Source organism: Saccopteryx bilineata, chromosome 3, assembly GCF_036850765.1.
Source record: "Saccopteryx bilineata isolate mSacBil1 chromosome 3, mSacBil1_pri_phased_curated, whole genome shotgun sequence".
Lineage (NCBI taxonomy): Eukaryota > Metazoa > Chordata > Mammalia > Chiroptera > Emballonuridae > Saccopteryx > Saccopteryx bilineata.
Genome location: NC_089492.1, coordinates 3109194 through 3127531, shown reverse-complemented (window position 1 = coordinate 3127531; position 18338 = coordinate 3109194). Strand labels below are relative to the sequence as shown.

Genomic DNA, 18338 nt, shown 5'->3' with positions numbered 1-18338 from the left:
TGCATACACCCTCCGTCCACCCAGCCTTTGTGTCCCAGGCAGGCGTGGACCAGCGGAGCGGCCCCTAGCTGCACACACCCTCCGTCCGCCCTGCCTTTGTGTCCCAGGCAGGCGTGGACCAGCGGAGCGGCCCCTAGCTGCACACACCCTCCGTCCGCCCAGCCTTTGTGTCCCAGGCAGGCGTGGACAAGCGGAGCGGCCCTGAACGCCGATGGCCCGAGGACCAGAGCTCCAGTCCAGGATGCCCGGAGCGCCATGGAGACACCTGCCTCGCTCACCAAAGTCCTACGGCACCTGGCTTTACACGGACACTCCCCTGGCACCTGGACACCTGTCTGGCCTCCTGAGTGCTCGTAAACCCGAGTGGAAGGAGTTGCCACAGGAGTAAGAAGAGTTTACGGGACAGACGTCTGAACGGAGGATAACACAGCAAGTGCAGTTTTCAAATGGAGAAAGAGGCGGGAAATCGGCTACTTCAACCCGTGCGTGCACTGAGTCCACCCACGCATTCTCCACGGAACTGCAAGTCAGCAACAGGAGGACACGGCGCCCTCGGGCCCTGCGGGAGCTGCCACCAAGCGCTGCACAGGACGCCCCACGCCGCGAGCCGCTGTCCACACACACGCCTCTGCAGTCAGCTGACAGAACATGTCCGTCCCCTCGGGAAACAAACCCACAACACCGCCTCCAGGAAGGCGGGAGGCTGCGCTGGGCGGGCAGACTCACCTTCCCGTGGCTCACGTCCCCGGGCTTGCCGCCCTCGGGCGGGTTCCCGGCCTTGTTCTCCACGCGAGGCCGCACGACCTGTCGGAAGGGGCTGCACAGTGGGAAGCCGCTCACGCTGACCCCATCTGAAAGGTAAGGACAGGGACAGTGAGCGAGGGTCAGTGGGGTTTCTTCACTGTGGGGGGTTTTGTTCAAAAATAAACTGGAAAGACCAGTCCAGCGTCCTTATGATTCTGTCTGTGGTCACCACCCGATGAGCATCCCACGAGTGTGAGGTAGCACCTGCTGCAGAGGAGACTCGAGCTGAGAGACAGACCGGCACCAGACTGGCCCAGGGCAGCCTGCAGACCCCAGAGGAGCTGACCCAGAGGCTGAGGGCGTGAGCAGAGCCTCTGACCCATCCACAGGGCCGGGCAGGAAGGGGGAGCGCCGGCATGGGGTCCCCGAGGAGACAGGATGCTGGGTCCCAGAAGCTCTGGGTGCACGGGGCCCCAAGGACAGCCACCGAGTGAAGGGCGGAGGGGAAACAAGCGGCCTCACAGGACCACAGCCCCGCCCTGACCCGCATCGTCCACCACTGGGGTCAGCCTCACGGGACCACATCCCCGCCCTGACCCGCGTCGTCCACCACTGGGGTCGGCCTCACGGGACCACAGCCCCGCCCTGACCCGCGTCGTCCACCACTGGGGTCGGCCTCACGGGACCACAGCCCCGCCCTGACCCGCGTCGTCCACCACTGGGGTCGGCCTCACGGGACCACAGCCCCGCCCTGACCCGCGTCGTCCACCACTGGGGTCGGCCTCACGGAACCACAGCCCCGCCCTGACCCGCGTCGTCCACCACTGGGGTCGGCCTCACGGGACCACAGCCCCGCCCTGACCCGCGTCGTCCACCACTGGGGTCGGCCTCACGGGACCACAGCCCCGCCCTGACCCGCGTCGTCCACCACTGGGGTCGGCCTCACGGGTCCACAGCCCCACTCTGACCCGCGTCGTCCACCACTGGAGTCGGGCAGCCCTTCTGCGAAACGACACCCCCTGCCCCCTCATTCTGCCTGGGGTCCTTGTCCGGGTCACACGCATCCTCTTCGCTGACCCCACGCTCTCTGCGTGCAGCCTGTACCAGGGAGCAGGCTGCCTGTCCGGGCGGGGAGTGGGATCTGACTGGCCGGAGGCCCGATTCCGGGCTTCTCCACCATCCGGCTGAAGGGCCTTCGCTGAGTTCCTTAACCTCTTAGAGCTCTAAGTTCCTCACCTCTGAAGTGGCAACAACGACAACACATAAACGAGTGACTGTGTGTCACGTAAGTATCACAACGCCTGGCACCAGGCAAGCGCCCACAGAAACCACTGCTGTTATCCTTGCAGCAATGTGCACATCTTAGATTCCTGACGTGACCGCAAACCCCAGGAAGACAGCGTTCTTGTCACTGTCATGGCTGTGTCCCCCACAGTGGCTGGCAGGGGCTTGAGCAGATCATGAACCCTCAGAAAACAGTAAGTGAATTAATATATATCGCAGGCTCAAATTTGATACCATTTCTACACCGTGAGCAACAACAATGCCATCATCTCAAAGTCACATTCAAAGCTGACTCCTGGTTTGACACAAGTCCACCATGTGTCTGTGTAAAACCCGTTTGCAAAGACTCAACCCAAAGCTGTTAGCGTGAAAGCATGTCCTCTCTCCCTTCTTTCCTCAACGCCCCTGGCACGATGGGGACAGCCGGTAACACGGCACCACTGGGGAGGAGCTAGCATTACAAACACAAACGTCTGCAAGACAGAAACGTCACACTCAGAAGCAGATTTAATGGCGTGCACCCCAGGCCCCGACTTCCAAAGGGCCCCGCAAAACCCCAACTTTACACTTTTTTCTAATGACACCAAGTTTGGATTCATATGTGCAATATTAATATTAATAGTACAGGCCCTGATCGGTTGGCTCAGTGGTAGAGCGTCAGCCTGGCGTGCGGGAGTCCTGGGTTTGATTCCCAGCCAGGGCACACAGGAGAAGCGCCCATCTGCTTCTCCACCCCTCCCCCTCTCCTTCCTCTCTGTCTCTCTCTTCCCCTCCCGCAGCCAAGGCTCCATTGGAGCAAAGTTTGCCCGGGCTCTGAGGATGGCTCTGTGGCCTCTGCCTCAGGCGCTAGAGTGGCTCTGATTGCAGCAGAGCGACGCCCCAGATGGGCAGAGCATCGCCCCCTGGTGGCATGCCGGGTGGATCCCGGTCGGGTGCATGCGGGAGTCTGACTGCCTCCCCGTTTCCAACTTCAGAAAAAGAAAAAAAAAATTAATAGTAAATAATATTTTTTACTTATTTAAAAATATGGTTAACATGTATTTTTATTTTCCCTGACTCTCTCTTTTTCTTAAGGGGCCCAATATTTTCTTCTGGGCCTGTGGCCTCAACTGACCTTAATCTGACTCTGGCCCCACTTTTCAGCATCCGACCCTAGAAACTGGGGGAGCCCGTAGAGAGCCCAGTGCAGAAGGCCAGTGGGTCATCCTCTGCCACATTCTGGCCAGGTGCCCCGGGGGCCTTAATGCCCCTCCTCCATGGCCTGGGACACAGCTATGCCGCTGTTCCCCGGAAAGCCCCCATCGTTAGCACACTGCGGGCTCCTCAGAAATGCCGGTCTGGTTTCACACTGAGAGCAGCACAGGACTCGGGGCCCAGCACTGCTGGGGGACAGCGCTCCTCTTCTCACAGAGCAGCTCCCCTCCACCCCACGTGGCCCTGGTGGGTCAGGGGTGGCCCTAATCCAGCCACGGCCCGGGATGGATACGTCCCACCAGGAGCGGCTGGTCCAGAGGACGCACGGGAGACGCAGGAAGGGTCCCGCGGTCTCTCTGTGAGATTCTGTCCAGGAATCTGGAGGGCGGGGTTGGGGGGCCTTGCTTGTGTCACCTGCTATGAAGATCCAGGGATAGGCCTCCCCGCGGCCCTCCTCCCCGACACACACAGAGACTCTGAGCAAGTCACACAAAGCTACAGACCTCGGTTTTCTTGGCTCTAGAACGGAAACCAACTCTAGAGTATCAATGAAAGAAACCCGCAGTGCAAAAAAAAAAAAAAAAAGGCTAAAATCACATTTAAAATGCCTCCTTTTTGGATGCAGTCCTCAAAACCTCAAAGGGACCACAAAAAGATATCACCTTCAAGCTCAGAAACACACACACACACACACACACACACACACACACACACACAAAGCCATGCTATGGCTTCTTTATAGCCTAAGAAGTCTGCTGTCTAATCAACTGGAGATGAAAAAGACAGGTCAGGTGTAAATTACAAATGGGGACAGACTCAAACTTTGGGAGGGCGGGAGGTAGATGAGCCCATGGCCCAGCGCAAATACAGAGTAAGTTTGTATTTAGTCAAAGATTCAAATGTCTAAACAATGTCTCTTTTTTAATGTGTTTATAACTTGTGCTATTGATGGAGGATTATTCTCTGGACTGCAGGGAATATTGTCAATGTGTGATTTCATTTCAAAAAATCATCTGCCCTGGCCGGTTGGCTCAGCGGTAGAGCGTCAGCCTAGCGTGCGGAGGACCCGGGTTCGATTCCCGGCCAGGGCACACAGGAGAAGCGCCCATTTGCTTCTCCACCCCTCCGCCGCGCTTTCCTCTCTGTCTCTCTCTTCCCCTCCTGCAGCCAAGGCTCCATTGGAGCAAAGATGGCCCGGGCGCTGGGGATGGCTCTGTGGCCTCTGCCTCAGGCGCTAGAGTGGCTCTGGTCGCAACATGGCGACACCCAGGATGGGCAGAGCATCGCCCCCTGGTGGGCAGAGCGTCGCCCCTGGTGGGCGTGCCGGGTGGATCCCGGTCGGGCGCATGCGGGGGAGTCTGTCTGACTGTCTCTCCCTGTTTCCAGCTTCAGAAAAGTGGAAAAAAAAAAAAAATCATCTAATGTGACCTATGGATTTGCATAAGCGAGGAGCCAGGGAGGGGCAGGGCTGCAGTGGGGGGCGGCGAGAGTGCAGGAACAAACGTGGGGGGCAGAGACACACGTCCCGGGGTGCCCGTGGGGGAAGAGCCTCTGGCCGGGCAGGGCGGCAGGGAGGAAACTGTTCAAGTCATCCGGCCAGTTTTCCTGCGAACACAGGCCATCACAAGGAGAACAGAGAACAGACTGGGGGGACAATGAACAGGAGAACAAGACCAGAAGTGTCACAGACGGGACGGCAGCCGAGGGGGCGGCCAGAGAGCTGAGCAGACTCAGGGGGCAGAGCAGACTTGAGACTGGTGGGAGTCGGAATCACCGTGAATTAAGTTGAGCTTTTAGGGAGAGTTTCGTAGTTACTGTTTATAGTGCTCAATTTTCTATTAAGAGCATCCCTGTGGGCAAGTCAGAAATAACAATCTCGTGTGCTAAAATAACGCCTCCCTCCGACTCCGGCACTGAGGACGGGAGTCGGGAGAAGGGACAGCTGAAAGTGGGACTTGCGGGCAGCAGGGAAAAGCGCAGTCACAATAAGAATAGCTCCACCAGGAGGGCCTGGGAGCTGAGTGTTTACTACGTGCTCAGCTGGCACAGCCCTGGGTTCTCCGTGCCCGCCGGCGAACTGGTCTGCGCGCCCTGCGCGGGAGGCGTCAGTTTACCAGCTGTGGGGGTGAGGAAGCTGCGATTCCGAGGGGGAGACGCCGGGACGGTCGGGTTTGTGACTACCCGGCTAACCTGGGACAAACACCACATTTCCTTCCCGACAGGAGCTTCTACAAAGCCTCGCCCACTGGGCGGCCCTGCAGGCACCCCGCATCACCCTAAACCTTAGTGAGGGCCCGCCGACGGCTTAGCACCATCTCCCGTGACGGGTCTACTCAAGGAACGTGTCCATTTTTGTGCAGAAGGGAGTGACAAGGGTCTCTGAAGACCAGGAGAATGAAGAGACCCCACTGCGGAAGGCTCCCAAACTCAGCTGCGCTTACAAATCAGCTGGAACACTTTTAAACCCCTGGTGCCCAGGTCACAACTCGTGCTTAAGTCCCAGTGTCTCGAGTGGGAAGCTAGGCCGTTTCCATTGTCCCCCCCGCAGTGATTCCCAGGTCCAGAGGGGTGGTTCTGGGACCCACTGGTCTACCCTCAAGGGCGGGAGGCAAAGAGGGCCCGCAGGTCGGAGAAATACGTCACTCGGTCAGCTCTGCCACCACTGGGGCTCAGTGTCGGCCTGGTGTTGCCGTGCAATACACATTAATTAGCCAGTGTGATTACGAAGGGAAACAGCCGTAAGGTGACGGACAGGCACCTGCATGCAGATGAAGAGCCTGCGCACAGGGAGCCGGTCCTGGGGGGGGGCCGCGGGGTTCAGGACAGCGGTGAGACCGAGCCCAGGACCGGACGGGGTGATCAGAGGCCGTGCTGAGTGCACCTGACTCGGCAAGTGAACGTACTCAAAGTTACTTTGGTTTAAATATCTAAACAATGTCTCTTTTTTAAAAATGTGTTTGTAATTTGCACTACTGATGGGGGGTTACTGTCTGGACGTCAGGGGTTACTGTCAGTGTGTGATTTCATTTCAAAGAATCGACTGAGGTGATCTACGGATTTGTGTATGTGCGACTGAGACCATTCTAACGACTGCACATCTGACAAACTATTAAAATGTTTTGTGCTGGGGCGGGGAGAAAAGGAAACTCTAAGCTCAGCATTTGGGGAATATAAACTAAATGCGGGAGCAGGTGGGCCCTGAGTGGAAGCTGGTCAGCAGAACTGGACCCGGGAGCCACCCAGAGACTGCCCCAGGGGGCCATGCCATTGCACAATGGCAGTGGGCACACCAGGTCCTGAGTTAGAGAGAGGCCCGGCAGAGAAAAGGGGGCCAGGCCAGCAGCCAGGGGACCAAGCGGAAGGCGACGGAAATGGTCAAGACTGCAAATGGCAGTGCTTCCGTCAGAGCTGGGAAGCTGGACAGAGACAGAAGGGCTGGGAACACGCATCGAACAGAATGGACAGGAGGTGGAGCCATCAGCAGCATGAGCTGACAGCAAACCGACTTGCAGAGACCCACAGGGGCATCCCTTTCTCAAAACAAGGCAAAGCAGCCACTTCAACCCCCTCTGCTGAGCACCCCCGTGTCCCGGTGAACCCGCAGCCGGCCTGGGGCACAGGGATGCGAGCAGGGGGCTCAGTGGGGCAGAGACCTTCGCTCCAGCCACTGGCAGCACGGTCACCTGCTGCTGATGCGTGGCAAACACCACCTGCATTCCTCATTCTCTGCGGGGGGAGGGGGGGATTTTCCCACCTGATTTAAATCAAAGGACTGCTTGACCTTCCCGCCTGCAGGCTAACGGTGGCGGGGGAGGGGCGCACCTCCAGCTATGAGACAGACGTGAGTGAGAACTCAGCGGGGGGTGCCATGGCACTGCCCGTCCACTCAGGAGCTCCGAGGGCGCCCGGGAGGCAAGGGTGGCCGACCTCCCCTCGGCTGTCGTGAGTCCGAAGGCTGATGGGGGAGATGGAAGTAGGAAAGGCAGTCTGACCCGTGGTCAGTAACCTCTTCCTACTGAACGAGGGCAAAAAACTCACAGAACGCAGAACAAGAGGAGGGCAGCACCTGACAAGCGGCTGGCACAACCACACAGGATGGCGGGTCTGAGACGGGCGCAGGGCAAGGGGCAGAGAGCTTGCTCCCGCCCCGGAGACAAGGACAGCTGGATACACTGATCGTGACCGTCTCCGGAGCTGATCTGAGGGCTGACATCACAGGGAAAACCTGACCTGAGTCGGCTGACAGGCACCCACAGGGGGCACAGCACCCAGCACGCGCCCCCAAGGGCCTCCACCAGACACCGTGAGAGCCAGTGCCAGGCTCAGCTAGGAACGGCCAGGCACAGCCCCAGCCCCAGCGGGCTGCGAGGGTGCAGAGCTCCTGGGGGCTGCTGTCGGGAGCTCACTGTGGGGAAGGGGAGAAGGGCCCTGAGGACGCTAGCTGGTGCTGGGGGAAGGGTCAGTCTTGGTGAGCACAGGGGGAGCAAAAGGACCGCTGCACGAGGGAGGGCCCTGGGGAAGACCCCACTGGGGCAGGACCGCAGCCACAGGCCGACCGGCGCTCGGGCCCACCTCCCCAGACTCCAGAGCCTCCGGGCCAGGAGCGCAAGGAAGAGGTGTGGCCAGGGTGTGGGATGAGCGCTGAAGCCACCTGAGCAGATGACAGAGTCTTGAGAGAGGGCACAGGAAGAAGACGAGGGCCTTGGACGGAGCCCCAAACGGCAGAGAGGGAAGGACCAACCAGCGAGTGGAGCTGGCGAGAGCTGCTGGACACGTGAGGAAGAGGAGACAAGAGGGGACGAGGAAGAGGACGGGAGGAGACGAGGAAGAGGACGGGAGGGGACGAGGAAGAGGAGGGGAGGGGAGAGGAAGAGCAGATGGGAGGGGACGAGGAAGAGCGGACAGGAGGGGACGAGGAAGAGGAGGGGACGGGAGGGGACGAGGAAGAGGGGACAGGAGGGGACAAGGAAGAGCAGACGGGAGGGGACGAGGAAGAGCGGACGGGAGGGGACGAGGAAGAGGAGGGGAGGGGACGAGGAAGAGGACGGGAGGGGACGAGGAAGAGGAGGGGAGGGGATGAGGAAGAGGAGGGGAGGGGATGAGGAAGAGGACGGGAGGGGACGAGGAAGAGGAGGGGAGGGGATGAGGAAGAGGACGGGAGGGGATGAGGAAGAGCAGACGGGAGGGGATGAGGAAGAGCGGACGGGAGGGGACGAGGGAGAGGAGGGGAGGGGATGAGGAAGAGGACGGGAGGGGATGAGGAAGAGCGGACGGGAGGGGACGAGGAAGAGGAGGGGAGGGGATGAGGAAGAGGAAGGGAGGGAACGAGGAAGAGCGGACGGGAGGGGACGAGGAAGAGGAGGGGAGGGGATGAGGAAGAGGACGGGAGGGGATGAGGAAGAGCGGACGGGAGGGGACGAGGAAGAGCGGACGGGAGGGGACGAGGAAGAGGAGGGGAGGGGATGAGGAAGAGGAAGGGAGGGAACGAGGAAGAGCGGACGGGAGGGGACGAGGAAGAGGAGGGGAGGGGACGAGGAAGAGGAGGGGAGGGGATGAGGAAGAGGAAGGGAGGGAACGAGGAAGAGCGGACGGGAGGGGACGAGGAAGAGGAGGGGAGGGGATGAGGAAGAGGAGGGGAGGGGACGAGGAAGAGGAGGGGAGGGGACGAGGAAGAGCGGACGGGAGGGGACGAGGAAGAGCGGACGGGAGGGGACGAGGAAGAGGACGGGAGGGGACGAGGAAGAGGAGGGGACGGGAGGAAGAGCGGACGGGAGGGGACGAGGAAGAGGAGGGGAGGGGACGAGGAAGAGGAGGGGAGGGGACGAGGGAGAGGAGGGGAGGGGACGAGGAAGAGGGGACGGGAGGGGACGAGGAAGAGCGGACGGGAGGGGACGAGGAAGAGGACAGGAGGGGACGAGGAAGAGGACGGGAGGGGACGAGGAAGAGGAGGGGAGGGAACGAGGGAGAGGAGGGGAGGGGATGAGGAAGAGGACGGGAGGGGATGAGGAAGAGTGGACGGGAGGGGACGAGGAAGAGGAGGGGAGGGGATGAGGAAGAGGACGGGAGGGGATGAGGAAGAGCGGACGGGAGGGGACGAGGAAGAGCGGACGGGAGGGGACGAGGAAGAGCGGACGGGAGGGGACGAGGAAGAGGAGGGGAGGGGATGAGGAAGAGGACAGGAGGGGACGAGGAAGTGCGGACGGGAGGGGACGAGGAAGAGCGGACGGGAGGGGACGAGGAAGAGGAGGGGAGGGTACGAGGAAGAGGACGGGAGGGGACGAGGAAGAGCGGACGGGAGGGGACGAGGAAGAGGAGGGGAGGGGATGAGGAAGAGGACGGGAGGGGATGAGGAAGAGCAGACGGGAGGGGACGAGGAAGAGGAGGGGAGGGGATGAGGAAGAGGAGGGGAGGGGATGAGGAAGAGGACGGGAGGGGACGAGGAAGAGGAGGGGAGGGGATGAGGAAGAGGACGGGAGGGGATGAGGAAGAGCAGACGGGAGGGGATGAGGAAGAGCGGACGGGAGGGGACGAGGGAGAGGAGGGGAGGGGATGAGGAAGAGGAAGGGAGGGAACGAGGAAGAGCGGACGGGAGGGGACGAGGAAGAGGAGGGGAGGGGACGAGGAAGAGGACGGGAGGGGATGAGGAAGAGGAGGGGAGGGGACGAGGGAGAGGAGGGGAGGGGACGAGGAAGAGGGGACGGGAGGGTACGAGGAAGAGCAGACGGGATGGGACGAGGAAGAGGAGGGGACGGGAGGGGACGAGGAAGAGGACGGGAGGGGACGAGGAAGAGGAGGGGAGGGGACGAGGGAGAGGAGGGGAGGGGACGAGGAAGAGGGGACGGGAGGGGACGAGGAAGAGCAGACGGGAGGGGGCGAGGAAGAGGGGACGGGAGGGGACGAGGAGGTGCCTGGACCAGTGAGCATTCAATAAAGGTGTCTTCTCTGTGCAGCCCCTACCCTCTCCCCCTCGGGGAAGAACACCCAGGTTCACTAAAATCCCAGAGTACCTTCTAAAATCGCATGTTTGTGAAAGCCTCAGGCGTCTGGGGATTGTAAAGAGAAAAACAAACAGTGTAGCACTGAGAATCCAGCCACCTGTCACTCAGGATGAGTCACGGCTCTTATTTTCTAAGGACTGAGATTTCCAAAAATTAGTGTTTCTTTTCCAGGAGAGCAGCAGACCAGGACAGACACTGACTGACGCCCCAGTTCCAGAGCCAACCACAGGGAAGGACACGTGGGAGAGCCCGCCCCAGCGGCAGCTCCCGAAACTCAGTCCCGGACACGAGACACTGAAGCCCGTGGTCATTAACTCTGAGAGCACGCTGCAATGAGACGTCCAGGTGAGCACTGTCTGTTTTCCGTACAAGCTCCACCTCCCGACAAAGGGCTGAGCTGGGTCCAGCGTCCCATGGGCAGCGTCTGTCTTCAGCTTAATAAACAAGAGGCGTGCAGGCGAGGAGAAGTGCCTTTCTCCATGGGGACAGAGTAAGCTCTAAGAGGAAGCCCCTCCCTTGCTGGGCCAGCTCCCGAGCTCTGTGCTGCGGGCACACTGAGTGCTCCAGTGCGGCCCGCCTGCCGTCCCGGCCCAAGACCCCCACGGCTCCCGTGCCTCCACTCCTCCCGCCTGAACTACTGCCCCTGTCCCTGTCACACCTGCGTGAACCTCACTCCGGCCAGCCAGGCAATCTCCAGAAGAACACCCTCCAAAGCGCGTTCAGGGGCCCTCCAGTCCCCGAGGAAGCAAAGGCTTCCCCTTGCGGCCCTCCATTCTGTCTCTCAGGAGTGACATGCCACAGGTAGCCAGCAGGGGGTCAGCAATAGAAGCCACGGTCAGCTTCCCCCACTTCTCACATCCTAGCATGTCCTGTATCAGCTGCAAGTCTACTTCCCAGACATCCCCTGGGTTACAGGTCACCACGTGACCTGTCAGGTGGCAGGTACCATATTTCCTGCCAGACTTCCTTCTGGGGAGAAAGAGCCGTCAGAACCTCTGTGACTCTCTGCCTCCTTACAGGAAAACGCAGGCCACTGGTATAAAGCCATTTACAAACAGGGAAGACACCACTTTGCCTTATACTTTTTAGGGTGTAACATTAAATCTACTTGACATTGTCAGTCTCTAATGTGTCCAATGGTAAACCTGTTTCCTACCATTGTTAATGATATAAGTATGTCTAAGTATTATCACTCAAGGAACCCAGTGACGCCTATGAAACACTCGAGTGCCAGAGAGCAAGTCCCCCCCCCCCCGTGACAGCACTAGGAGGCAGGGCCCGGGGGCAGTTGTGGCGCTGAGGTCAGAAGGGTGAAGCCCCCACCAAGAGGAGGGGTGGGGGGAGGCGGACACTGACTCATCCTGTCTGCCCCCCGCTCAACTGCTCTTCCCCATCACGGTCCAGCCAGCTAGCGTGAACGCAGGACTGAGCACGCAGACGGGGCCCCTGTTCCCCTGAAACCACCCCACTCTACTGCTCTTCCCCATCACGGTCCAGCAAGCTAGCGTGAACACAGGACTGAGCACGCAGACGGGGCCCCTGTTCCCCTGAAACCACCCCACTCTACTGCTCTTCCCCATCACGGTCCAGCCAGCTAGCGTGAACACAGGACTGAGCACGCAGACGGGGCCCCTGTTCCCCTGAAACCACCCCACTCTACTGCTCTTCCTCATCACTGTCCAGCCAGCTAGCGTGAACACAGGACTGAGCACGGCAGACGGGGCCCCTGTTCCCCTGAAACCACCCCACTCTACTGCTCTTCCCCATCACGGTCTAGCCAGCTAGCGGGAACACAGGACTGAGCACGCAGACGGGGCCCCTGTTCCCCTGAAACCACCCCACTCTACTGCTCTTCCCCATCACTGTCCAGCCAGCTAGCGTGAACACAGGACTGAGCACGGCAGACGGGGCCCCTGTTCCCCTGAAACCACCCCACTCTACTGCTCTTCCCCATCACGGTCCAGCCAGCTAGCGGGAATACAGGACTGAGCACGCAGACGGGGCCCCTGTTCCCCTGAAACCACCCCACTCTACTGCTCTTCCCCATCACGGTCTAGCCAGCTAGCAGGAACACAGGACTGAGCACGGCAGACGGGACCCCTGTTCCCCTGAAACCACCCCACTCTACTGCTCTTCCCCATCACGGTCCAGCCAGCTAGTGTGAACACAGGACTGAGCACGGCAGACGGGGCCCCTGTTCCCCTGAAACCAATAACCTATAAGACGGGGGCTGACAGGCAGGAGAAAAACCAGCAAGCTACTCCAGGGAACAGCTGGTGGACGAGCCATGCAGGTGACACCGCGAGGACGGCAAGGGTGGCCTCTCTGCTGGAGACATCTGAATGGAGACCTGAATAGTCAGCTGTGAATCCTGCAGAACTGTGGGGGACAGTGATCCGAGGAAGGGAAGTGTCAGTGCAAAGGCCCTGGGGTAGGCCAGGCTGGGCATGCTTCAGGAACAAGGTGGACAAAAGGAGTCGATTATGAGACACCAGAGCTCTCTCTCTGCCACATGAGGGCACAGCAAGATCAGGCCACTGTCTGCAGGCCAGGAGAGGGCACCGCAGACCGTGCTAGCACCCTGCTCTTGGACCTCCAGCCTCCAGACCGTGAGAAATAAATACCTGCTCTAAAGCCACGCTGCCCGTGGTCTTTTGCTACGGCAGCCTGAGCTGACCAATACACCCTGCAGTGCCTCCAAATGAATGTCTGAATGCACGCCTCGTAATCTGACACAATTAATCCATGAAAGCTTATCCATAATCAGCTATTCCCAAGTACAAATTCCCATTCTCTCCAGACACCAAGGCCTGACAGAAATCACCAGGCTTTGAAGGACTACTTTATCATCACTGCTAATTAGATCACAGAAGGTATACTTGGAAAAAAAAAACAACAACCAGTTATTCCCTCATTGCACCAATTTAGGATGACCTCCTGGCAAAGGGGCACAAACCAGCAGAGGGTGAGAATTAAGGAACTGCTTAACGAAAAGCACTTGATTACTCTCCGGCACGCACAGGCACTCAGTCGGGCTGACGGCGTGCCCAGGAGAAGTCTCAAGCAGCTCGAGTTAATGAGTGACAAGCAGCTGCAAAGCGGGAGCAGCAGGCAACAGGCGGGGGAGGGCTGCAGGGCGCCTGCTTGGGGACCGTGCCGGCAGGCGCCAACCGGGAGGAGCTCACCGTCACTGAGGTCCTGGAGGAGGCTCTCCTGGCAGGAGAAGTCCAGCTTCACCGTGATGTCCACAGCGAGAGTGGCCACCTTCCCCGGCTGCAGAGGGAACTGGGCCAGGGTTTCTTCCAGCTTCCAGCTCAGGAAGTCGCCATACAGTTTTTCTACAACGGCAATGACAGGGCGATGAGGATGATGTGACTGGGGTGACGTGAGGCTTACTGATCTCCCCAGAAAATTCTGACGCAGTCTTTAAAAACCAAAAAAAAAACAAAATGCAAGCCATTGTAAATGTGACAGAGCAAAGGGCCAGGAACTTTCCAGAGCCCTGGGCGCTGGGAGGCGACCACCAGCACCTGTGGGCCAGGCACCTAGCTTGGAGCCACGCCACCTTCGCAGCCACTGAGCAGCTTCCCCGGCTCACAAAACCAGCACCCTCTTTGCTCCTATCAACTCGGGGTTCAGCTGAATTTCTCCACAGCCAGCAGTTTCTATGTGACATCACGTTAGAAAGGGACAGCCCGTAACCAGTAGAAACCCACTGGGCCCCACCTGCTGGAAGACCCTAAAGCCCCCGGAGCACCCACCCACCTGCTCCGGCAGCACCGGCCACCCCTGTGAAAGGCCAGCACCGGCCAAGACGCGGAGGCCCGCCAAGACCGCCCTCCCAAAGGTGCCGCCAGGCCGTTTCTGAAGCACGGGCACCCGGGGCCAGCGGGGCACTCAGGTCCCCTTCGGCCGGCGGGCGGGCGGGCGGGAGCCGGGGGAGCGCTCAGGGCGCGTGCAGCGGAGCCAGCACGCAGGGGCCCGGCTGGCGGACACGCACTGGGAAGCGAGGGCAGCCGGGTCTCACCCTCCCCGCCCTCCGCCCCGCCCTGCCCCCCCCCAGCTTCCCACCCACACGTGCTGGAGGACGCCAGGCCCATGTTATCTTTACGTGTTTATCTTCTTATGAACTGCAGATCACTTCAATGTTATTGATCATTAGAGAGAAGGTAGATATAGAAGGAGAAATATCGATTTGTTGTTCCAGTTATTTATGCGTTCCTTGGTTAATTCTTATACGTGCCCAGTCAGGGATTGAACCCACAACCCTGGCACATCGGGACGGTGCCCTAACCAACCGAGCTACACGGCCAGAGCCTCAGCCCGCTTTCTTGCAGAGGGAATTCCCGCTCATCAGCCCAGCTCCACCTTGCTCCTCTGGGCCCTGACGCGCACACCTCCGTCAGAACGCCACGTGCTGGGCCGAGCGGCACGCTCTTCCACCCAGCAACCAGAGCGCAGGGACCGGAGCCTGCCCTGGAAGGTCACCACCACCTGGCAGGGCGGGGTGCCCTGCTGGCTCAGACACTGGCTTTAGGACAAAAGTGCCTGAGTTCAAATCCTGCCTCAAGCTGGGGACCCTCAGGTAAGCAACCAAACTTACACATGCCTCAGCTGACTCATCTGTAAAACGGGCTGTCCCGAAGAATCAATAAAAGTTAATGAAATTACTTACAATCAGCACCCCACCAGTGTCAGTCTCCGTGACCCCCCAACTTCCCCATCCTGACCAGGTGATCTCAGCACCCCTGCACCAGGCCGCATGAGGAGCAGGCAGTTCCTGCGGAGTGTCTAAGCTGCACAGGCACTGGGGGGGGGGGACACCACCGTGCTGGCCGCCATCAACGTCCCTCCTGCGCAATGACTAACAGCCCTGGCGCTCGCAAAGCCCTCAGTAAGCATCTGAGGCAGAACAAATTATTCCAAGAGATCCCTTCAGATTTAGATTTAGAACAGATGGGGGGGGGGTATATGCAATAAAAAAACAGAATACCGAATAGAATGTACTACGGAATGCACAAAACGGCCACGCAGGAAACAAGAGGAAATCACACCTGTGTGCTGGCACCGGTGGCCTCTGAGCAGGGAGACTTCAAGCTGCCCTGTATTCCCTAAATTTTCTATAATGAGCTTACATGCCATACGCGCGCGCGCGCACGCACACACACACACACACACATGCACATGCTAGCAGTGCTAAGTCCATCCACCCCCCAGCCCCGCGCAGTGCACTGGGAGAGACACCCTGTGAACAGGCCTGCGAGGCTGGGCCGGCTGAGCACGAGCCCACCCGTGAGAGCGAGCACAGCTCGGAGCCGATGCAGCCGCTGCGCACGCCACCCGACATCAGGGCCAGCCAACACTCCACACCAGGGGTCCCCAAACTACGGCCCACGGGCCACATGCGGCCCCCTGGGGCCATTTATCCGGCCCCCACCGCACTTCCAGAAGGGGCACCTCTTTCATTGGTGGTCAGTGAGAGGAGCATAGTTCCCATTGAAATACTGGTCAGTTTGTTGATTTAAATTTACTTGTTCTTTATTTTAAATATTGTATTTGTTCCCGTTTTGTTTTTTTACTTTAAAATAAGATATGTGCAGTGTGCATAGGGATCTGTTCATAGTTTTTTTTAATAGTCCAGCCCTCTAACGGTCTGAGGGACAGTGAACTGGCCCCCTGTGTAAAAAGTTTGGGGACCCCTGCTCCACACTGATGACAAGGACAGCAACCGCCTAGGCCACATGTGCCGCTGACGCATCCCAGACTCAACTCTGCCAGCTGGGTCCGCTGCTCCAGAGCGGCCTGGCTACCTCCACTGAAGCCACGCAAACTGGCGGGCAGTCACATGCCCGTAGGGAGGGTGCCCGGGCTTATGAGAAGTTCATCCAGATGACCTGGGTAAGTGCACCGCCCCCTCTCGCCCAGTGCTGACGTGGCAAGGCAGGCAGCCGGGAGGGAGCGGAGGGCGGGCCTGGGAACACACGGCCATTCCTCTCCTGGAGACCCTGCTGGACAGCGTTAACGGGCACGGCCACCTGTCCAAGGAGCACTCTGACCCGCACACTACAGCCACTTCGTTTACAAGGGGCCCCGAAGGCAGAGAGCTTGGACAAGCTATCCACAGCCAAGCATCTCAGGAGGGAACCAGGAGTCAGGCCAGAACAGCAACACCACGTTCCTTCCACACACACCGTCTCTCGCCGCTAACCGGACCCCACGAGCACACCCGGCGCTGCAGCCAGAGTGCAGGTGCAAGGACGCCGTCCTAAGGCGACGTGACTCAGCACCTTAAATAGAGACGGTAGGACACAGATGTCACCGTCAAGTACGGGGCCTCAGGGTCACACAAGCCTGAGTGTGAGGGTCAGCACCGCCACCCGCAGCACGTAGAAGTCCCCGGCCGCAGGGCCAGCCCCTCCTTGCCCTTCCGGTCCTGCTTGTTTACTTCCTGTCCCCGCTCCCGATGCACTGGACACACGAGTCCCCAGTACAGGCTGAAAGGCACCCCGGGTCCCCGGAAGAGCCTGTCTTGTAAACTTCTCCAGCTTGACCCCAGAGCCATGTACAGTGCTGAGCTGCACACGGAAGCCACCGCGACCACGCAGGGCGTCACGTGCGCAGGGTCACTGAGCTGCACACGGAAGCCACCGCGACCACGCAGGGCGTCACGTGCGCAGGGTCACTGAGCTGCACACGGAAGCCACCGCGACCACGCAGGGCGTCACGTGCGCAGGGTCACTGAGCTGCACACGGAAGCCACCGCGACCACGCAGGGCGTCACGTGCACAGGGTCACTGAGCTGCACGGACCCCCATCGTCCATGGGTCTCGACGTCTCCGCAGGAGGCGAGGTGCCCCCGTCACTCCAGTACTGCGGCTACTCAGAGGTGGCACACGCAACACAGGCCGTGCCACCAGGACTCCGGCCAACCCCCTGGTCCTGCCCGACTCCCATGCTGACCAAGCGTCCTTCAGGATGGGGTCCATGCGTTACTCACGTGGCCGCTCCGTAACTGTGACATAAATGACTGCCGACTAGCACAAAGCCAGGGGACGGGTCACTGTAACGGAGCCTCAGCAGGGCAGTGCCCAGAGGGAGTGGTGTAATTCACTGTCCTAGAGGGGTGGGAGAGCCTTCGGGGGGGCGGGGCAGGCGGACGCAGTGTGGATGCGGGAGAGGCTCTGAGATGCGCACGGGCACCCGAGAGCCCGCCAGGTCCCACATCCATGAGTGTGTCCCACCACGGCCAAGAGCATGGAAGCACATTCTGTGCCCAGAAGCAGGGACTGGCCGCTGGTTCCCCTGGCGTCCCCACTGCCAGCGCCACGGCCACCACGCAGCAGGTGCTCAGGAAAGGCTCGCTGAAGAGCTGAGCAGAGGACGCGCCACAGGCAGGCACAAGGACACATGCAGGAGCGAGCGGAGGGCTCGGTGGCAGGCGGGCACAAGGACACATGCAGGAGCGAGCAGAGGGCTCGGTGGCAGGCGGGCACAAGGACACATGCAGGAGCGAGCGGAGGGCTCGGTGGCAGGCGGGCACGAGGACACGCGCAGGAGCGAGCAGAGGGCTCGGTGGCAGGCGGGCACGAGGACATGCGCAGGAGCGAGCAGAGGGCTCGGTGGCAGGCGGGCACGAGGACACACGCGGGAGAGGGGAGGGCTCGGTGGCAGGCGGGCACGAGGACACACGCGGGAGAGGGGAGGGCTCGGTGGCAGGCGGGCACGAGGACACGCGCAGGAGCGAGCGGAGAGCTCGGTGGCAGGCGGGCACAAGGAAACACACAGGAAGGAGCAAGCGGAGGGCTCGGTGGCAGGCGGGCACGAGGACACACGCGGGAGAGGGGAGGGCTCGGTGGCAGGCGGGCACGAGGACACACGCAGGAGCGAGCGGAGCGCTCGGTGGCAGGCGGGCACAAGGACACACACGGGCGAGCGGAGGGCTCGGTGGTGGGAAGGGAAACTGAGGGAAGCCCCGCCCCGCACTGCGAGCCCACTGAGGACAAGGGTCCCTTCTGTCCTGCCTAGGCCTGTGACGGGCAGAGGCAAGGGAACCGTGCGTGCGAAAGGGAGAGGAGAGAAGGAGGGCCGGCAGCAAACCTGATGACGCAGCCCTCTGAG

The 18338-nt window shown here is 60.3% G+C and overlaps 1 protein-coding gene across 4 annotated transcripts in view; it reads right to left on the bottom strand.

Moving 5' to 3' along the window:
* Nucleotides 1–18338, bottom strand: part of TRAPPC9 (trafficking protein particle complex subunit 9) — a 355177-nt gene that overhangs the window by 236791 nt on the left and 100048 nt on the right. For all 4 annotated transcript variants that reach the window (XM_066265607.1, XM_066265609.1, XM_066265608.1 and 1 more), the window contains 2 exons: nucleotides 13406–13558; nucleotides 727–851 (listed from right to left, as the gene is read on the bottom strand). In XM_066265607.1, the coding sequence (XP_066121704.1) occupies nucleotides 727–851; nucleotides 13406–13558 (278 nt within the window). The remainder of the gene's footprint in view (nucleotides 1–726; nucleotides 852–13405; nucleotides 13559–18338) is intronic.